General features: G+C 41.9%; 1 protein-coding gene across 2 annotated transcripts in view; it reads left to right on the forward strand.

The window, feature by feature from the left end:
* KCNH1 (potassium voltage-gated channel subfamily H member 1) overlaps positions 1-19,795 on the forward strand; it is a 461,331-nt gene that overhangs the window by 16,897 nt on the left and 424,639 nt on the right. For both annotated transcript variants that reach the window (XM_055233917.2, XM_055233918.2), the window contains exons 2-3: positions 10,250-10,373; positions 14,078-14,184. In XM_055233917.2, the coding sequence (XP_055089892.1) occupies positions 10,250-10,373; positions 14,078-14,184 (231 nt within the window). The remainder of the gene's footprint in view (positions 1-10,249; positions 10,374-14,077; positions 14,185-19,795) is intronic.

The raw sequence follows: 19,795 nt of genomic DNA on the forward strand, positions 1-19,795 counted from the left end.
AAGCATAGGCCGCCCAGATGCAAGGGGGAGAGAACTACACAAGGCATGAATGCAAGGAGGCAGGGCTTATTAGGGGCTACCAATATAATCTTAACTGGTTATAATGAGGCTTTGACTGTTCTACCTCACAGAGTAGGAGAAATGAGATATATAAGGGTCTGGTCTTTTCCACACACACACAAAATAAAGACAGTGAAAAGGACTTACACAGCATAAGCAGTGTTCTAAAAGTGGCCATATTGCCTCTTCTTCTGGAGGTATTCATAAAGGGTCTCACCAGTGTGATTCAGCAGTGCTAGGAATCAGGAAAGTGGGTGACCTCTCAATACCCTTGGAATCTTGGAGGTTTGATGCTTATTAATGTATTGGAGCCCATTTTACTCTCACTCCCTTCAGATTTTTACTCAACTGAAGACTGTCTGAAGGAGCCAAATTAGGGTCAAAATACGGAATCAGCTCTATTACTATTATATTGGATTAGAGAAGATAGTGGTGCCATTTGTCTCCCTCCTCAAGCTTATACCCTGGCTTCTAGACCATGAGTTACTGACCTACTCCTAGACTAAGAAGCTGAAGTTGAGCACAGGTCTGGCAGGGCCTGTCACAAGTATTATAGGTTCTGAGTACCACAAGGAGACGAGTTGCTCAAACCTTCTCTTTCCCCACCAGGCTGGAGCATAGGCAAGTATGAGAGGCCAAGACAAACAGATCGATTCCTCTTGCTCTTGAGGTAGCTACCAACAGTTTGGTCAGTCTGATTATGAAGGTATAAGTAGTGGGGATAAAAAAGGGGACAAAAGTATTCACCCCAATACTTCTTCTATCTAGGGGTGGGTGGACACTCCTTTCTCTCAGTGGAAACCCCAGATGTGGAAAGGTAAGTGTTGCCTGCATAAAAACTCTTTATCAAAACAGAGCTTTGAAATGGTGCTCAATCCTCCCAAACTCAGAGTACTACTAGGACTGTGAGGACATTGAAAATTTGCAAGATGTGACTCTGCTGAGTCCATTAAAGACTATTGCAGAAGTTATTGCTAGGAGCCTTGGCTTTAGTGTTTGTGGTAGTTAATTTTATCAGTGGGCCATGGGGTGCCCAGATATTTAGTCTAACATTATTCTCAGTGTTTCTGAGAGGGTGTTTTTGAATGAGTTTAGCATTCCATACAAACTTTAGGATATTTTTTCCATTTATGTGAAAAGTGTCATTGATTCGTTTGTTTTTATAGAGACAGTCTTGCTCTGTTGCCCAGGCTGGATTGCAGCGGCATGCTCATAGCTCGCTGCAGCCTTGACCTCTTTTGCTCAAGTGATCCTCCCACCTCAGCCTCCTGAGTAGCTGGGACTATGGGCACATGCCATTGTGCCCGGCTAATTTTCAAAGTTTTTATTGGAGACAAGAACTGACTGTGGTGCCCAGGCTAGTCTTAAACTCCTGAGCTCAAGCAATTCTCCCACCTTGGCCTCTTAAAGTATTGGGATTACACATGCGAGCCACCATGCCTGGCTGAAATGTCCTTGGCATTCTGATAAGGATTGCATTTAATCTGTAGATCACTTTGGGTAGTGTATTAGTCAGGGTTCTCTAGAGGGACAGGACTAATAGGATGTGTATGTGTGTGTGTGTGTGTACATATATATGTGTATATACATATACATATATATGTATATACATATATATGTGGGTATATATATATACACATCTATATTTATATATATATATATGGGAATTTATTAAGTATTAACTTACACAATCACAAGGTCCCACAATAGGCTGTCTGCAAGCTGAGGAGCAAGGAGTGCCAGTCCGAGTCCCAAAACTGAAGAACTTGGAGACCGATGTTTGAGGGCAGGAAGCATCCAGCACAGGACAAAGATGTAGTCTGGAAGGCTAGAGCAGCCTTGCCTTTTTACATTTTTCTGCCTGCTTTATATTTGCTGGAAGCTGATTACATGGTGTCTACCAGATTAAGGATGGGTCTGCCTTCCCCAGCCCACTGACTCAAATGTTAATCTCCTTTGGCAACACCCTCACAGACACACCGAAGATTAATACTTTGCATCCTTAAATCCAATCAATTTGACACGCAGTATTAACCATCACAGGTAGTCTGAACATGTTAACAATATTAATTCTTGCTAGGTGCAGTGACTCACGCCTGTAATCCCAGCACTTTGGGAGGCCAAGGCGGGTGGATCACTTGAGGGCAGGAGTTCGAGACCTGCCTCACCAACATGGTGAATCCCCATCTCTACTAAAAATACAAAAATTAGCTGGTTATGGTGGTGTGTGCCTATAGTCCCAGCTACTCAGGAGGCTGAGGCAGGAGAATTGCTTGAATCCGGGAGTCAGAGGTTGAACCCGGGATGCAGAGGTTGCAGAGAGCTGAGATTGCACCACTGCACTTCAGCCTGGGCGACAGAGCAAGACCCTGTCTCAAAAAAAAAAAAAAAAAAAAAAAACAAGAAGAAAACCAACTCCCACACCCCCCCAAAAAGAATTATTAATTCTTCCAGTACATGCACATGGGATATATTTCCATTTATTTATGTGGGAGATTATATATTATTTGATATTTTTTCCAAGCAGTGGGTTACTTTGCTGATTACGTTTTGCTTAGCTTAAAATTAGTTTTCTGTTTACTGAGTGTGAAAAATAGTAAATAATCCCAGAGTCATTTGTGTTTGGATGTAGAATGCCCATCTGTGTATTTGGCTAGAAACTCTGTCGCTTCACTTTAGCTCTCTTATTTGGCATTCTCAACCATGGGGAATATGGCCAACCACCTGGAGGAATTAAGAAGCCTTGGCTAAGCAAAGTTGCTGTCATAGTGTCCTCATACTGGAATTTATGTACTTTATTCAGGAGATTCCCATTTTCTGAGCCTGTTTATTCCTATGGCAGATGTACTTCTAGAGGCATGCTGGCAAATTTACTCAGACATACATAGGCTTATTTATTTTATTTAACAGGTCTAATCTTCCCCTTTGCTATTTCCTCCCATCTTACTGAATAGCAAAGGGAATGTGGTTGAGGGGACTCTAAAGTGGTATCTCAAGCTCTTCCATTTTAAATAGTCTTTTGGGTAACTCAGTCTCTTCTGGGTGGGTTCAGATCGCACTTCTACCCACCTCATTGCTTCTGAGATGGTGTGTGGGGTGGAAACAAGTGGCACTTGCATAGCCTCTGGAGCCTCAGAGCCCTGGATGCAGAGCTCTATTTTTCCCCTCTTGTTCCTTGGGTCTCTGGCAACGGTCCCTGCTCTGCTGGTCACTGGGTGCTCAGCTGATATGTGGGGCTCTAGTCCACAGCTGGCGAACTTATGTTCCATTCTCTTGGATTGAATAAAACTTGGTACCTCTGCCCCAATCCAACACACATATTCTCTCTCTCTCTCTCTCTCTCTCTCTCTCTCTGTGTGTGTGTGTAAGAGAGACAGAGAGAGAGAGAGAGAGAGAGAGAGACTTGATCTAATGTAGGCTATTACTGGCCTCCAACTCATGTCTGATATTTGCCTGACTCACTGTCCTCCCCCAAACACCCCCACCCACCCCAGTTGATCCTAGGATTGGGTAGGTTGACATGCAGCCCTTGGCTATAAGGTCAGCTCATTCCACTGTGATAACCATTTGCTTATTCAACTTCAGCAGCCACGGGCATTTGGGGACTTCTGGATTCTTTCCAGACTCCGTGGGAACTGAGGGAGGCTCAGGAGTGCTAACATGGCCAACTTTCCTGTGCAGCTGCTTTGGGTCACCCAGTGTGGTGTTCTTCCTCACCCCTGAGTGTCAAATGGGGAGCCAGGCACAAAGTTTACCCTTTTCTCTCCTGTTCCTTCTCCTCTTCTATTGTATGGGAGCAGGAGTGTTATAGAAATTGGCCAGCACACTAAGTTTTAAGAAGTAAAAGATGGTAGTCTTCAAGGAAGAGACAAAACATTGAAAAGATAGACAGGAGAACCCAAGCATTTAGAAGTGGGACAATGGCTTCTACTCACATCAAAATTTCCAGAGGGCATCATTGTATATCAGAAGGCAGAATAACAATGTATGACTACAATAACAATATTCATAGAAATGGTCTGATTTTAGCACCTAATGGCATAAGGAGACCATATAATATAATGATTAAAAGCATAAATTTTGAAGTCACATAGACCTAGGTTCAAATCTCAACTTTACCCTGGTATAAATGGTTATTGTGCATCCTCAGAGACTCAGGTTCCTCATGAGTAAAATGATGAAATCCCTGAGACTTCCTTCAGTAAAGTAATATCACTTCACAAAGATTCATGTAAAAGTTGAAAAAAAACCATGATATACGGTAAAGTACTTAAAACAGTACCTGGTAAAGAGTAATTATCAATAAATGGTATGCATTATTATTAATACCTAAAATCTCACTTATGTGGAATCCCTTAATTCCTGATGATATATGTGGTGTTATGGTATTTGTATGGGTAGCCCCTAACTTATAAACAGATTGTGTTCTGGAAGGTAATTTACAGGTCGATTATTTATGGTTTAGAATAGAAGAGAAGGTGCGTGGAGGAATGGGGACGGGATGGGGGAAGAATTTCTATACTGTTGGAGGCAAACAGCTTTGTGGCTGGGACTAGAAATCTTTCTTCCATTCTCTCTAACTCCGTGGGTAAAGAGGGAATTCCTAGACCTTCTATCATGGAGTGACAAGGGAATCTTGCTCCCTAGAGTTAGAATTGCTTGCTTGGATTAGCAGAGAGAGGAAACTGTTTTGGAATTTTAAATTCTATGGTGAGAATCTTCTGAGTGGGTGATAGGCTGATGATTCTATTCCTACTGCACTTCCTATTTTTCTGTTTCCCTTACTAAAGTCAGAGAAGATGCTAGTGGGCTTGTTTTTTTTTTTTATTTAATAAAAAGTAAATCTTAATGTCGAAAATGCAAACTTGGGGAGGGCAGAAAGATCACACACAAGGCTGTCACTTCATACTTAGAGGGTTGCACAGCGGCGGGGCAGAGGAGCTCCTTGCTTCCCAGACGGTGGGGCGGCCAAGCAGAAGCACTCCTCACTTCCCAGACCCGGGCCCCGTGGGAGGGGGGGAGGGGGTGGGCGGTGGGGGACCGGGCAGAGTAGCTCCTCACTTCCCAGACAGTGCAGCGGCCAGGTTAGAGGCTCTTCACTTCCCAGACGGGGCGGAGGCAGGCCAGAGACACTCCTCACTTCCCAGACGGTGCAGTGGCCAGGCAGAGGCGCTCCAACTTCCCAGACGGTGAGGTGGCTGAGCAGAGGCGCTCCTCACTTCCCAGACAGTGCAGCGGCCAGGCAGAGGGGTACCTCACTTCCCAGACGGTGGGGCTACCAAGCAGAGGCGCTCCGCACTTCCCAGACTGGGGCTGGGTGGGGTGGAGGGGGGCGGGCAGAGGCGCTCCTCACTTCCCAGACCGGGAGGCTGTGGGGTGGGAGGTGGTGGGGGAGGGTGGGCGGTGGGGGACCAGACAGAGGAGATCCTCACTTCCCAGACAGTGCAGCGGCCAGGCAGAGGGGCATCTCACTTCCTAGACGGTGCAGTGGCCAGGTTAGGGGCTCCTCACTTCCCAGACGGGGCGGCAGCAGGCCAGAGACACTCCTCACTTCCCAGACGGTGCAGTGGCCGGGCAGAGGCGCTCCAACTTCCTACCCAGACGGGGCGGGGGCCGGGCAGAGGCGCTCCAACTTCCCAGACGGGGCGGGGGCCGGGCAGAGGCGCTCCTCACTTCCCAGCGGTGTGGCGGCTGGGAGAGGTCGTTCTCACTTCCCAGACAGTGGGCAGCGGCCAGGCAGAGGGGCTCCTCACTTCCCAGACGGTGGCGAAGGGCTGGGGCCAGGCAGAAGCGCTCATCACTTCCCAGACAGTGGGGAGTTGGGTGGGGTGCCGGGCAGAGGCGCTCCTCACTTCCTAGACAGTGCGGCAACTGGGCAGAGGCGCTCCTCACTTCCCAGACCCTGGGGCAGCCAGGCAGAGGTGCTCCTCACTTCCTAGATGGGTCCGGGGCCGGACAGAGGCGCTCCTCACTTCCCAGACGGTGGGACCGCTGGGCAGAGGTGGTGGGTTTGGTTTTTCTTAGATGGGGGTGTAATATGCACACCAGGGACTGAGGGTATGCTTACGAAAGGATGAACAACTTTAAAAGGTTATCAGAACACTTTTGTGAGCACTTGCAGTGATATCTGGAGCTTGAAATCGATCTTGCTCTCATTTTTCAGTAAGTAAAAAATTAATCAATAAATTAATCTTTTATGATTAAATTAATTAAAATTAAGTACGTAGTTATTTTTATCGAAGTCAGTAAGTTCATGTTTACAAAAATCAAGCAGAAGAGCTTGTAATGTAATGTAAATAACCATTCTATGCCTTGTCCCTCCTCCCATCCTACTCACCAGAGGCCGTGTCTTCTAATTTTAGCTTTCTTCTTATAGTTTCTGCCATGTCTCTAAATAACATGCATTATTACAGCTATTTATAGATTTATCCATTTTAGATATTATCTGTTGACTTCTGTTAATTAGTTGAGGTTTTAGCTCACTTAATCATACTCCCTACCCCTCCTCCTAATATAATTATATTACTCTCCTATCTCTGCAACTTTAAGTAAAATATTTATACCATTTTTTAATCAGCTGTACACACCATCTCTTATTCTCTTCATCATTGTTCTCTTTTCTCTCCCTAAACTTTTTTTTTGAGACTGAGTCTCGCTCTGTCGCCCAGGCTGAAGTGCAGTGGCGCGGTCTCGGCTCACTGCAAGCTCCGCCTCCCGGGTTCACGCCATTCTCCTGCCTCAGCCTCTCCGAGTAGCTGGGACTACAGGCGCCCGCCACCACGCCCGGCTAATTTTTTGTATTTTTGGTAGAGACGGGGTTTCACCGTGGTCTCGATCTCCTGACCTCGTGATCCGCCCGCCTCGGCCTCCCAAAGTGCTGGGATTACAAGCGTGAGCCACCGCGCCCGGCCTCTCTCCCTAAACTTTTATCACCTGTATTTTTAGTGTCAGAATCAATGAGATTACATTCAGATACTTATGATAATTAAATATTCCATCCTTTATTATGTATTAGTTTTAAAATTTGAAATTAATAAGGTGCTTACCTTATTCCTACAATGATGTGACCACGAGATTTTGGTTTTTGTTTTCTTTGATATTTCTAATTCCCTTTCCTGCCATACCTTTATTGACAATGTTGTTCTAAATGATCAAGAATATCATCAAATCCTGACCTCCTTTACCCCCAGATAATTCTCTTTTGGAACTTCTAGTCTCTGAATTGTTTAGTATTGAATACTGTCTACTAGCTCTCTTCCTTGCTTTCTACATTTGGAGCTGTTTTTCCCTCATTTCCATGTTGTCCTCCTTTTTGCTTTATTCCCTCATCTTGCTGGTACACATCCTCAAGTAACTGCCGAAGAAAGAATATGTGGTAAATAATTTCCCTTAATCTTTGCATATATGAAAATATCTTCATTATACACTCATATTTGATTGTTTTAATTTTAAAAAGAATGTCTTCTGGCCTTTTCTCATGTTGTTTTTTCTGCTATTCCTCTTAGGGTGCATGTTTTTCCTCTTGGACTGATCCTTATGTCTTTTTTTTTTCTTCTCCATGTTTCTTGTCTCTTTCTCTTTCTATACTACTTTCTGTAAGACTTTATCTTCTAAAATTCATGTTGAATATTTAATTGCTATTCATTTTTAATTTATAAGAGTTCTTGTTCCCTTATTTTTTTTTCCTCATAGCATTCTGTTTTTGTTTTGTGAATGTAATACTTCTTCAATCTCTCTAAGGATACCAATTAGATTTTTTTTTTAAAGTTCTTCTCTGTTTCCTATAATATTGCTGCTTCTTCCCCAGTTATTTTTTTGTTCATTCTTTTTTACCTAATTTTCATTTTTGTGGATTTTTACATTTTTAATTTGTTTACTTTTATTTTACTGGGGTCTGGTATACAAAAGAAAATAAATATATGTGGTCAACTTATTGTCTATAACTGGCTATTCTTCCCCCTTTCCGCATAGATAATCTCAGTGGAGCACTAGCCATGATAAAGCACACTCAGTTTTGCCTCCTGCGCTAGGTGTTTTGAGGGAAATTAACTACTGTTTCAGGAGTTAACAAAAGAGATGGTGAAACCGACTGGGCTTCATATACACTTGGGAGTAATTTAGTAAATACTGTACTACTTTTAAGTCTAAGCTATTCAGTTCAGGAAATGTGAGTTTATTCAGGGAGAGAAGACCAATGTGAAGGATTATTCTGCCCCTAGGATAAAATCAAAGCTCTCTGACTTTATTCATTCCAGACCCTTCCCAGCCTAGTCTTCAGTTACTCATCCTGCCGCTCTTCCTGGCTGCCTTTTGTCTACCCTAGCCTGCACTGTGTTCCGTGCTGCCATGCCTTTGCCCATGCTGGATCCTCTGCCTGGAATGTTCCCTTCCTCTCACACCCTCTTGAGTTCATGAAGACAGTGATCATATTTTGATTTCTATATGTATTGTTTTTGTATTATCTGTGCCAGTTACCTATTAGGCATTCAAAAAGTTTAAATAAATCTTACTCATCCTTTTAGACTAGAGCAAGTTCAAATATTATCCCCTCTGAGACGCAGCCCTTTACCTCTCTGAGTTCATTGTTTTCTTACCTGTTTCTTTAGTTAGTTGTGGACACATCTATTTGTCTTGCTAAGTTCCTTGAGTGCAGGGACCATTTCTTATCAATCTGGAGACCCTCAGGGTCTTGCATTGTGCTTGGCACCTGTTGGCACTCAAGAACAATTTATGTATATATGGGACAGATGGAGGGAAGGACTGGTTGTAGATTTTCATTAAAAGCATATTTATAAAAATAGTAGCTTTATAGATTCACATCATAAATGTTGTATTTTCTGTTCCTTTTAAATATATCAAAGCATTCTCAAGAATAGATTGCCGTATTTAGTAATTCCTCCTCCCTCGCCCTCCTCTATAAGGTCTTGGCTCACCACAACCCTTATCTCCTCTCAGGCCCTGTCTTCTTCCAAGTCTTTTGTCTTCAGTGGTGTCTGCATGAAGTGGAATCATTTTCCCAAGCCTGCCAAATCAAGAATAAACTCATCTAAGGAGGGTGGAGAAGCCTATCTGAAGGGATGGTTATCCATATTGTGAAAAAACTGTAAATGCTTTCGATTAAATGGTGATATATCACTATTATTTCACTCTATGTAGTATGTGTATACACACACACACACACATACACATACAATACCCTCTCCAGTTTACAACTAAAGAAGGGTGTTTGTATTCTTTCTTTTTTTGGAGGGTGGGGGAATTGGGTGGGTCTTCTGTGGAAAGGAAGGGCCAAACTAAAATAATGATTACATTTAAGTTCTGGATGTTATTTGCTTAATTGAAATGCTTGAAAAGAAAGGAAGGACAGTTGATTTCCTGAGTATAAAAAGTATTGACGACTGATTTTCAAAAATGTGGGAAGTAGTGAGAATACACTAAGCTGGCCAAACACAACTAGCCTACCTAAACCCTGCGTCATGAGTGTGTGATAGGCTGCTGCTCTGTGACAGAGCCCCAAAATGCAGCTCTGTGGCTGCATTTCAAAATCAGCAAGAATTTCAAAATTAGCAAGAAGGTCCTGTTGTGTGAGCATCTTGATCAGCCTCTACAAAGCTCTAGTATTAGGAGAGTCTAGTTACTATTCCTTACCAAGGGGAGGGTTCCATGGTGCTGTGAGTGTCCATGAGGCAGTGCTCAGCCTCCTTCCTGTGCCTTCCTGAGATACCCTCCTAGGTTGGGCAAATCCTAGTTAGGGTCAAGAAGGCAAATTTTTAGCTTCTGGCCAAAAGACTGAAAAGGCTAAGATGCTGGACAAAGCTCAGAATGAATTACTTTTGGCCTCTGTCTTGCTATTATTGGTATACCTTCACTGGGATGAAAAACTGAGACTTAAATATGTCTCATGGGAATCCACTGGATTTCTGCAGGATTTGTTGGTTGGTTGGTTAAGTATGCTTTCTTTTCTAACTTCTTCTTAGAGTACAGTGACCTAAGTTAGCACTTGCATTCAAAATATTCACTTCTAAAACAATGTTGTTTTATATTCCTTACAGGGCCACATTCCTGTTCAAGAGTCTATGTTTTGGAGGGAAACAGAAATATCTGGATTGCTTGACATTATTTATGTCCTCATTGAATCTCAACTAATGTGTTGCCTCATGTGCCCTTCCCCCCCTTTTTTTTTTAACAGATACTAATTTTGTGTTGGGGAATGCTCAGATAGTGGACTGGCCTATTGTGTACAGCAATGATGGATTTTGCAAGCTGTCTGGCTATCACAGGGCAGAAGTGATGCAAAAAAGCAGCACCTGCAGGTATTTATGTTTGGGATTGTTCTGGTGAACAATCTATTATGGTATCTTTTGGAAAAAGAAAATGGCTTACTGCATTTGGGAATTGCCTTTACCTCATTCAGTGTGTATTCAGAGGAAAATTTATTGCCATATCATGTCCAGTTCATGTACTGTACAGGGAAAATCAAAGCAGATGTAAAACATAGTTCCCACAACTGACAAACTTGCAGTCACTAAGATGGGAGAAAACTCAGAAGAACTCAGGAAAACCATTCTGTCTATAAAACGTGAACTCAAAAGTTACAACATTTTAGGTTAAGTTAAATGTGAAAGTTAGAAGCTCAAATACAGTGAAATGAAATTTTAGATGATTAAAACAATTTTTACAAATTTATGAGCATTTTAGAAGAGTAACTACAATGTTGGAGACAAGGGCCTTGTTCATAGAGCTTTTCCTCAGTCAAAATTCTTTTTTGTTTTGAGATGGCTTCTTGCTTTGTTGCCCAGACTGGAGTGCCGTGGCGTGATCTTGGCTCACTGCAGCCTCTGCCTCCTGGGTTCGAGCAATTCTACTGATGCAGCCTCCTGAGTAGCTAGGATTACAGGCATGTGCCACCACACCTGGCTAATTTTTTTTTTTTTTTTGTATTTTTAGTAGAGACAGGGTTTCACCATGTTGGCTAGGCTGGTCTCGAACTCCTGACCTTAGGTGATCTGCCTGCCTCGGCCTCCCAAAGTGCTGGATTACAGGCTTGAGCCACCACGCCTGGCCTTGGCCAAAATTTTTTACTTCAGAAAAAGATGAGAGAACCAATATTTTGTTGCCTTCTAATTCATGCTGTTACATTTCTCTCTCTCTCTGAACTCTTAGCAAATTGCACTAACAGTGCAGCTGGTATATTTTTACAGGGTTTCTAACCAAGCAGTGTCCTTAGGCCGTGGTGTTAGAAAAGCTCTTTTAAAGCATCTTCCAGGTGTTGAGCCAAACATGTAGCCTGGATCCTGCCACACATTCCCCTGCTGTGCCCTGGCAAGTTCTTGGCCCACCATAGCCTTTTGGCTCCTTTCAGTCTCTGCCCTCTTGAGTCTTCTGTCTTCAGTGGTGTTTGCATGAAGTGGAATCATTCATGACAAATCAAGAAACAAACTCATCTATGAAGAGTGGAGAAAACTGTCTGACCAAGCATAGTCTTCTGTTTTCAGAAGTTGCATTTTTACTTACTAAGTCAGCCATGTCACTTTACATTATTTTAAAATAAAATACTTTTCTAAAATAAAATAAATATCTGAGCTCATAAGAAGGAAGTATCAAATGTTTTGAAAATATTTCCACTTTCTTAAATCTTAGATTTTGGGGACTGATAAATGGAAAATTGAAGATTCTTCCACCTAACTGTTCAAAGGTTTAGAAATTATAGTTCTTACTGCAATAGAATTATCTTATATTCTTTGTGTGCTGTTATCCTCTTAAGTATTTATAGATCTATTTATCTGCATGTACATCTCTATCTGTATTGCACATATATAATCAGAACAATTTGAGAGATGTAGCTTCACTTTTAGTGTGATTTGAACAGCCTTTCTTTACCTTCCTTATTGGCTATAATCAAACCTTTTAAGGAAATCAGATAAAATAACTTGCTAATTTAGCTAACTTTTCTTTTATGCACAGTTTTTAGCAACTTATTGAATTACCCAAAGGTATCCCTTCTCTATAAATAAACATACCTTTGTGCTAGCTATGTTCCTGATAGCTCGGGAGTCTCTTTTATTTATTTTGTACATTGCAAGCATTTGCAATCTAAGATCCAGGTAACGGAAACTTACAACTACTGGTAATCTACAGCTTGAAAAAGTGCATAAGACGAGTGAAGACTAGGTGTGATTATGACACTTCATTTATTTGGAAGATTCAACTTTACAGGGATTTCTTTTACCTTGTTAAGGAAATTGCTAGCATATATACCATCAATTCGTTTAAATGGAGGTCACTTATCTAGAAAATTAACTCACAAAGAGAAAGAGGAAAAATCCTCTTATTCTCAGGCAGGGCTAAATTAGTCTTGATCCATTCTTCTTTCTAGAGATAATTCAACAAGTTCAGTTTGATCTATTCTTCTTTCTAGAGATAATTCAACAAGCTCAATTTTCCATTTCCTGGCTTATAGACAAAGAGTACAGCCCCAAAGCAGAGAACTACATGAGTGCATAAGGACAACCACAGATAATCACATTCCTCAGAGGGCTGGGAAGGGACATAAGATAACAACTGTGATACAGAATTCACAAAGTCAACAGCTAGGACTCTTTTCTTATTGGCTACCAGAATTGGATGCCTGTAGTATGCCCAAGGCTGTTCCGGTATCAAGCTAAGCATGGTACTTGGTGGTTCAGTTTTAGATCAGAAATTACACTTGATAACCTCTGAGGTTCTTTGTAGCTCTGAAATTCTGTGTTTTTGTGATTCAAGTCATAAAAAAAGGTTATATTATATTTACTTTACAGAAACATTCAGGAACCCATGGCAGTTTGTGCATTACCTAAGACTTGAGGAGTGATCATTGCTGCTCTTTCTTGTTATTGCAGTCTGAAGGCCTTGGGTGGGCAGGGGAAATGCTTGCTGGGCCCGTGGGCAGCCTTTGTCAGAGAACTGGACATTCCAGCCCCATTGGAAGATGTTGTTTTCTCCCTCCTCTGGCATTTTGTTAGTCTCCTGTGCCATTATTCATTCTACTTAATTGGAAGTTTATCCTGTTCCCAGAGGGACAAACCATGATTTTTAGACCAGATTCAGTGCGGGGCCCAGGAAAATAGACAGTCCTGGCATTTTTCTTGCTTCTGGTGAGAACTAGTATTAGTAAGTAGACCTTCTGCTATCCCGAGGTTTTCTCTAATAAATTACATGTACGTTTAAATAAATTTTGCTGAGAACTAGAAAAGGAAAAAATCTATGGTCTAAACTTACTCAGCCATCTTTACAAGGAAGTCGCCCAGAGTTGTATTTCTAAAATGAAATCTGATTATGTTTCTCCTTTGCTTAAAACCCTCCCATGTGCTCCCATTGCTTTCAAGAAAAAGATTAAATTACTTCCCATGGCTTATAATGCCGTGGTCTCCTCCATGATCTTGCCTCTGTTTACTTCTCTATATTATCTGTTGCAAATTTCTCTCTCATTGTCTATATTTCAATCATACTGAAATGAACTATAATCAGGATCTGGAATTAATCTGTCACCTCTGTGCCTTTGCAGTTGCTTGTCTTTTGTTTGGAATGTTTTTCTCCTTCTTTCTCTCAGCCATTTCCCCTCCTTCCTGCCCCTTACACCTAATTTGTCTTTACTTGTGGGAAGCATTCTCTGATCAACCAGGGAGTGCACTGTGCCTATTCTGTGTGTTCTGTAATTCATTATGTGTGCTGCCATTGTGGCAGTGATCACATTGTTCTCTAATCCACTGTTTTCTGATCTACTGTTTTATGGTGTGTGTCTTTCATTAGACTGTTAGTTTTTTGGAGGCAATGAAAAAGTCTTGTTCACAGTTGAATCAGTAAATTTTGAGTCAATGAATGTTTTCATTGTGTGTGTGTGTCTCTGTGTGTGTGTCTCTGTGTGTGTGTGTGTTCCACAGTACATAGCACAGTGCTGAATATAGAACAGATATTTAACATATGCTTGTAGAATAACGAATACTTGTTAATCTAACTGGAGTTCTTTGGTTGTTTGCAGTTTTATGTATGGGGAGCTGACTGATAAAGACACGATTGAAAAAGTGCGGCAAACATTTGAGAACTATGAGATGAATTCCTTTGAAATTTTGATGTACAAGAAGAACAGTGAGTATTGAGACCATTCTGAACCATACCTTTATGTGTTTGAAATAGTAAAATATCTCCTCTTCCTCTGTTGCTGTCTTGGTTTTTCTTCTCTCCCATCAGCTAAATGCTGTTACATGAAGCCATTGTGTATGTTGGGATGAATGATATAGATTGATCAGTTACACTGTTTCTCACAGGAACATTTGATGAGGTTCTTGTCATTAACTAATTAAGACTTCTTCATCTGTATTGTTGTTGCTAAGAGTTGGTGATTTTTCCTATTGGTTTACATATGGTGAGTTGCTGGCTTAAGGCACTTGTAGACTTTTTAACAAGGGAGGGAGAAGATGGGACAGAAATTCTGCCCAGTTCATCTTTGTATCTGTCTTCCACAGCACTTAGCACAAGTAACACAGTGGATGCCTAATTAAGAGTTTCTAAATAAGTTTGTCCCCAGTATTAACAACAATGCATTGTTAATTTGTATTTGTTTTTGGCTACAATTACTTCCACAAAGTATGTTAATGAGGTTTTAGGTCAGTAGCCCTACAGAAGCCATACAGTAGCCATATAGAAGAAAACTTGCTCTTCCCTTAGGAGGTTTCCTATTGGAGATTAGCTGTATTAGAAGTATGGAAAGTGGGGCATATGGGCCTAGCAAGCCTGCATGGGTGTTAAGAGTGATTTGTTTCTGTTTTTTAAAAACACTAGTTTTGTAAGAAGTCCTGTTCTTCATAGGTAGGATTGACTGGTAGGAAATTGATTCAACTGAACAATTCCGGGGTGGTCCTTATGGCACATGAGGATAACTGTTTAATTTGGTGGCATTCAGGTTTGAGTGATATGTTTTGCCCTGGAAAGTAAAGGGCATGTGTTGTTTTTATCTGGGAGGGGCTAGGATTTTTTTTTCAGGTCTGGGGTATTGGAGTAGGTGACTGAGATTACTGTTTGCTTGGTGGTCTGTGCCGATACTGGTCTGAGAGATTAGCACTGGTCATCCACAAGCCCAGGAGGGTTGTTACCAAAGCTTTCACACTGGAGTTGTTGCCTTGCTCCAGTTCACTCCCTCTGCCAGCAGATCTAGTTCCTACCCCACTATTAGCTAGGAGAGGAACGAAGGGAAAGACTGTGAAGGGCTGTATGCCAGTCTTTCCACTATGGGGGAACACGACTCAAAGCAACAGTTCGTACCAGAAGCATACCAGCCGTGGCTTTCTTATGGGAAAGACATGGTCTGCACATGTGTCATAAGCCAATGGAATAAGTTAAAAGTTAAAATGTGCCAAAGTTCCATGCTGGCAGCACTAAGGATTCACTTGCCATTGGTTTCAGTGAGCATATGCCCCAGACTGAATTTGAGATGCGAGAGGGCAATCTGTCTTTTCCTAGCTGTCTCTGGGGCTGAAGATCCTGTATTATGAGTATCTTACTCTGCTGAAAGTGATTGATTCTGATATTTGAAGATCTGTACTGTAGGTAGACATGAACTACCCAGGTAAACCAACTAGATCAAATGATGGGCTACCAAAGAATCAGCATTTCTTCCCTCCCTGAAGGTTGTGGTAGGCTTATTGAGAGTCTCCAAAGTGGCATATCAACCTGGGCATCAGGCTCTACTTTATGGGTGATACTAAAGCATTTTCAAGAGTAATTATGGTCATATACAATTTTTACTCTAGCTTTTACCTTTAGAAAATAAGCTTTGTGTGAGGCATGACTGTATTTTAAAATGTGGATTCTCTAAGCGCTGTGAAATAGGCACAGCTGAAAGTTAATTCCTCATCCGAGGTCATGTAGCGCCAGGACTAGTTTCCAGTGTTTGCTCCATGGCCATTCTCAGTTTTATTGTGGGTACAAGGCAGGGCTACCACATGAGGTCGTGCAGGCTATACCCTGCTTAGGGGGAAGTGGAAACCAGCTTGTGATATGCTTGCTGAGTCCTCCATGGACCATGGTCTGGAATTGCATCTGTGCTGAGGAAGGAGTTTCTCTTTCTAATTCACACAAAGATGTCTAGTGGGCCAGCAGGGGCTCTGGACAAGGCTAAACTTGTACATACAACATGAACAATGAAACTAAGGAAATAATGCAGATAATGTTGTTTTCTTCCTAGGACCTGCTCACTACCTCCAAATCCCACCCTCTCTTGAGGAATTAAGAAACTTGAACTTATTTGTTAAGCCTGAAAATTATACAGTTGCACTGGATTCTCTCTCTCTCTCTTTCTCTCTCTCTCTCTCTCTCTGTGTGTGTGTGTGTGTGTGTGTTTGTGTGTGTGTGTGTTTCCAATAGGTTTTTATTGACCTACTACCCTATGGCAGACAGTAGGCTTGCTGCTAGGGATGCAAGTATGAAGAGATAGACACAGTATCTGCTCTTATAGCATCTGTAGGGGAACAGGCAGCATCCATGGAACAGAGCCATAAGTGCTTTGATGGTGACACCACGTAGGTGGCTCACGACTCCAACTTAGGGGGTCAGGGAAGGAAATCTTCCTAACAGGCATAAGTGCCATGCAGAAACTGGAAGGATAGAGGGGAGTTAGACAAAGATAAGGGCCAAGAGTATCCCAGGCTGAATGCATGTGAAGAGGGCTGCAGCAGAGAGAGAGCATTGAGAGTTCAAGAGACACAAACCAATGCTTCTTAAACTTTGACATGCATAAGAACTCACCAGTGAATGGAAATGTGTATTCCTATGCAGAGGGTCTAGCAAAGGATCTGAGGTTCTGCTTCCAGGTGATGCCGATGCTGCTAGTCCACAGATCACACTCGGAATAGCAAGGACAGAAAGCAGTTGTAGTGAAGACTGACTTCCATGCTAACAGGGTGGGTCTCTTTCAGAGCTCTACCCCTTGCACCCAGCCCAGTGCCTGACACATAGAAAGTGCTCCACCCAAACTCATGGAGTAAATAAATATATAAACACATGAGGGGCCGGGTGCAGTGGCTCCTGCCTTTAATCCTGGCACTTTGGGAGGCTGAGGTGGGTGGATCACTTGAGGTCAGGAGTTCGAGACCAGCCTGGCCAACATGGTGAAACCCCCATCTACTAAAAGTACAAAAATTAGCTGGGTGTGGTGGTGGGTGCCTGTAATCCCAGCTACTCAGGAGGGTGAGGCAGGAGAATTGTCGAACTCCAGAGGCAGAGGTTGCATTGAGCTGAGATTGTGCCACTGCTCTTCAGCCTGGGTGAGAGAAATACTCTGTCTCCAAAATGTGTGTGTGTGTGTGTGTGTATAAATATATAAATACATGAGAAGTAATATGAGGTTGGAGAGACTAGGAAGGGCCAGTCACATAGCCAAGTTAAATAGTTTAGAATCTGTCTTAAAAGCATCAGTGGTGGAGAAGGCAGTGGAGGTGAGGGGCGTTGAGGGATTTTAAGCAGGGTAAGTATGTCATCAGATTTCATTTTAGAAAGATGGCTCTAAGCCGAGGGGTGGTGGCTCACGCCTGTAATCCCAGCTACTCGGAGGCTGAGGGAGGAGGATTGTTTGAGTCCAGGAGTTTGAATCTGGCCTGGGAAACAGAAATATCCTTCTAAAAAAGAAATGAAAAGAAATATGGCTCCAGCTAGAGCATGGAGATGGAATAGAGCTTAGTGAGCAGGAGGTAGAGGGGCTGTTAGGAATCCCTCTGACAACAAAATGATAGTGGCCTGGTCAGGGGAAGAGGCATTCAAACTGACAGGTGTCCAGGGGGCTATGGAGGAGACGGAGCGCAGGGCCTTTTTCAGTGGTGTCCAGTGATGGGCTCCTCCCTTAGTTTGAGAGCCCCATGCAGAGCCCAGGAAGTAGGAAGCCCCACGTTCCAGTCAGGAACTCATCGTTTAACCTGAAGTAAAACTTGCTAGTGTCTGGCTGGGAGCTGACATTGAGGAGTGAGGCGGTGAATGTTTGCTGAGTGATTTTGAAAGGAACCTGATATTTACCAAGAAACAAGAGAGAAACAACATGTTGTGATGCAAAGTGAGGGCATCAGAGCCAGGGAGTGAACAGGAGGAGAGGAGTCCACCGGGAACGGAAATGGGGCGGAGGGGAGGAAGGAGGGTTCATGTTTCTTTTCACATCTGTGGAGGTAGAGTTTGCTTCTACTTTCAAACTTCGCTGTTCAATAGAGTAAAACATTCAGCATTTTAAAGCAGCATAGAGTTCTGTGAGGGAAAAGTTCTTGCTGAGATTTTAAAAAGTGAAATATCACTATCTTGAAGCATATTTTTTATCTGATTTTTAAATTAATGCATTTTTACCATGATGAATGCATGCAAAAAATATAAAGAAAAAAACACCCAACAGACTCAGAGAAGTACTATTATACTATTAACTTTTTGGTGTGTTTCCTTTTTGTTTTTGTCTGTGTACATTTTACATAATGGAGATTTCGACTTGTATACAATTTAAAAATCATATGTTTATTTAGTCTTTATCACAAAAATATCCCCATTATTAAAATTCCTCATAAATATAATTTAGAATTTTATTAATGTTTCCTCTATTATTAGATATTTTTGAGGCTCAATTTTCATTATTAAAAACAATGCTGAGGTAAAAATTGTTATACAAATATATTTTGTTGACATTATGAAATATTTCCTAGAAGTTGAGAATTGCTGTGTCAAGGAATGTGAACTAAGGTTTCTGAGACATTTTGCCAAATAGCTTTCCAGAAGAACTGAACCCATTTCCAAGTCCTTATACAGAATGTGAGTGTCTGACTCATTATGCCTCACCAGCATTGAATAGTATAACTTTTAAATTGTCAAATTGCCCACAATTATTTTTGTTTAATGAGCTCTTTAATGCTAGTGAGATCGAAGTGTTTTTTTTCCTATTTATTATCCATTTAAAATTACCCTTTTAAGTGTTAATTGTTCAGATTCTTTGCCTATATATCCTATTTAATTATAGGGATTTTCCCACTCATTTTTACAAGCTTTTAATACATTGTTTTAGTTCTTTTTTTCCCAGTCTCATTCTCTAGGGTTTGCAAGGACAACTTTGTAGAAAGGATCTTCTATTGATAAGCATTAATATTTGTCTTATCTTTTGGGGAGTTGAGAGTCATTAGCAGAAGGCTTCATGATGTGGTTTGGAATGAGTGTTTGGGATACCATTACATATGTTGAAGGATGGATTATTTGAAAAATTTCTATCTATTGGCCATTCGGAAAACCTGGCATTTCTGGAGTGCTATATATTTCGTATTGTTACTTGCCTAATGTTTAGTATGCTGTATGATTTTCTTTTCTTTCTTTTTTTTTCTTTTTTTTTTCGAGACAGGGTCTGCCTATGTCACCCAAGCTGGAGTGCAGTGGCACGATCTCAGCTCACTGCAACCTCTGCATCCCAGGCTCCAGCCATCCTCCCATCTCAGCCACCTAAGTACTTGGGACTATATGCATACACCGTCATGCTCAGCTAATTTTTTTTTGTATTTTTGTAGAGTTGGGGTTTCACCATGTTGGCCAGGCTGGTCTTCACCTCCTTAGCTCAAGCCATCCACCCATCTCTACCTCCCAGGTTGAGATTACAGGCATGAGCCACTACGCCTGGCCTGATTTTCTTACATCAATGACAGTTGTCATTAATGAAGTCATTCAGTAAATAATCATGTGTTCACTCCTGTGC

Source organism: Symphalangus syndactylus, chromosome 19 (assembly GCF_028878055.3).
Source record: "Symphalangus syndactylus isolate Jambi chromosome 19, NHGRI_mSymSyn1-v2.1_pri, whole genome shotgun sequence".
Taxonomy (NCBI): Eukaryota; Metazoa; Chordata; class Mammalia; order Primates; family Hylobatidae; genus Symphalangus; species Symphalangus syndactylus.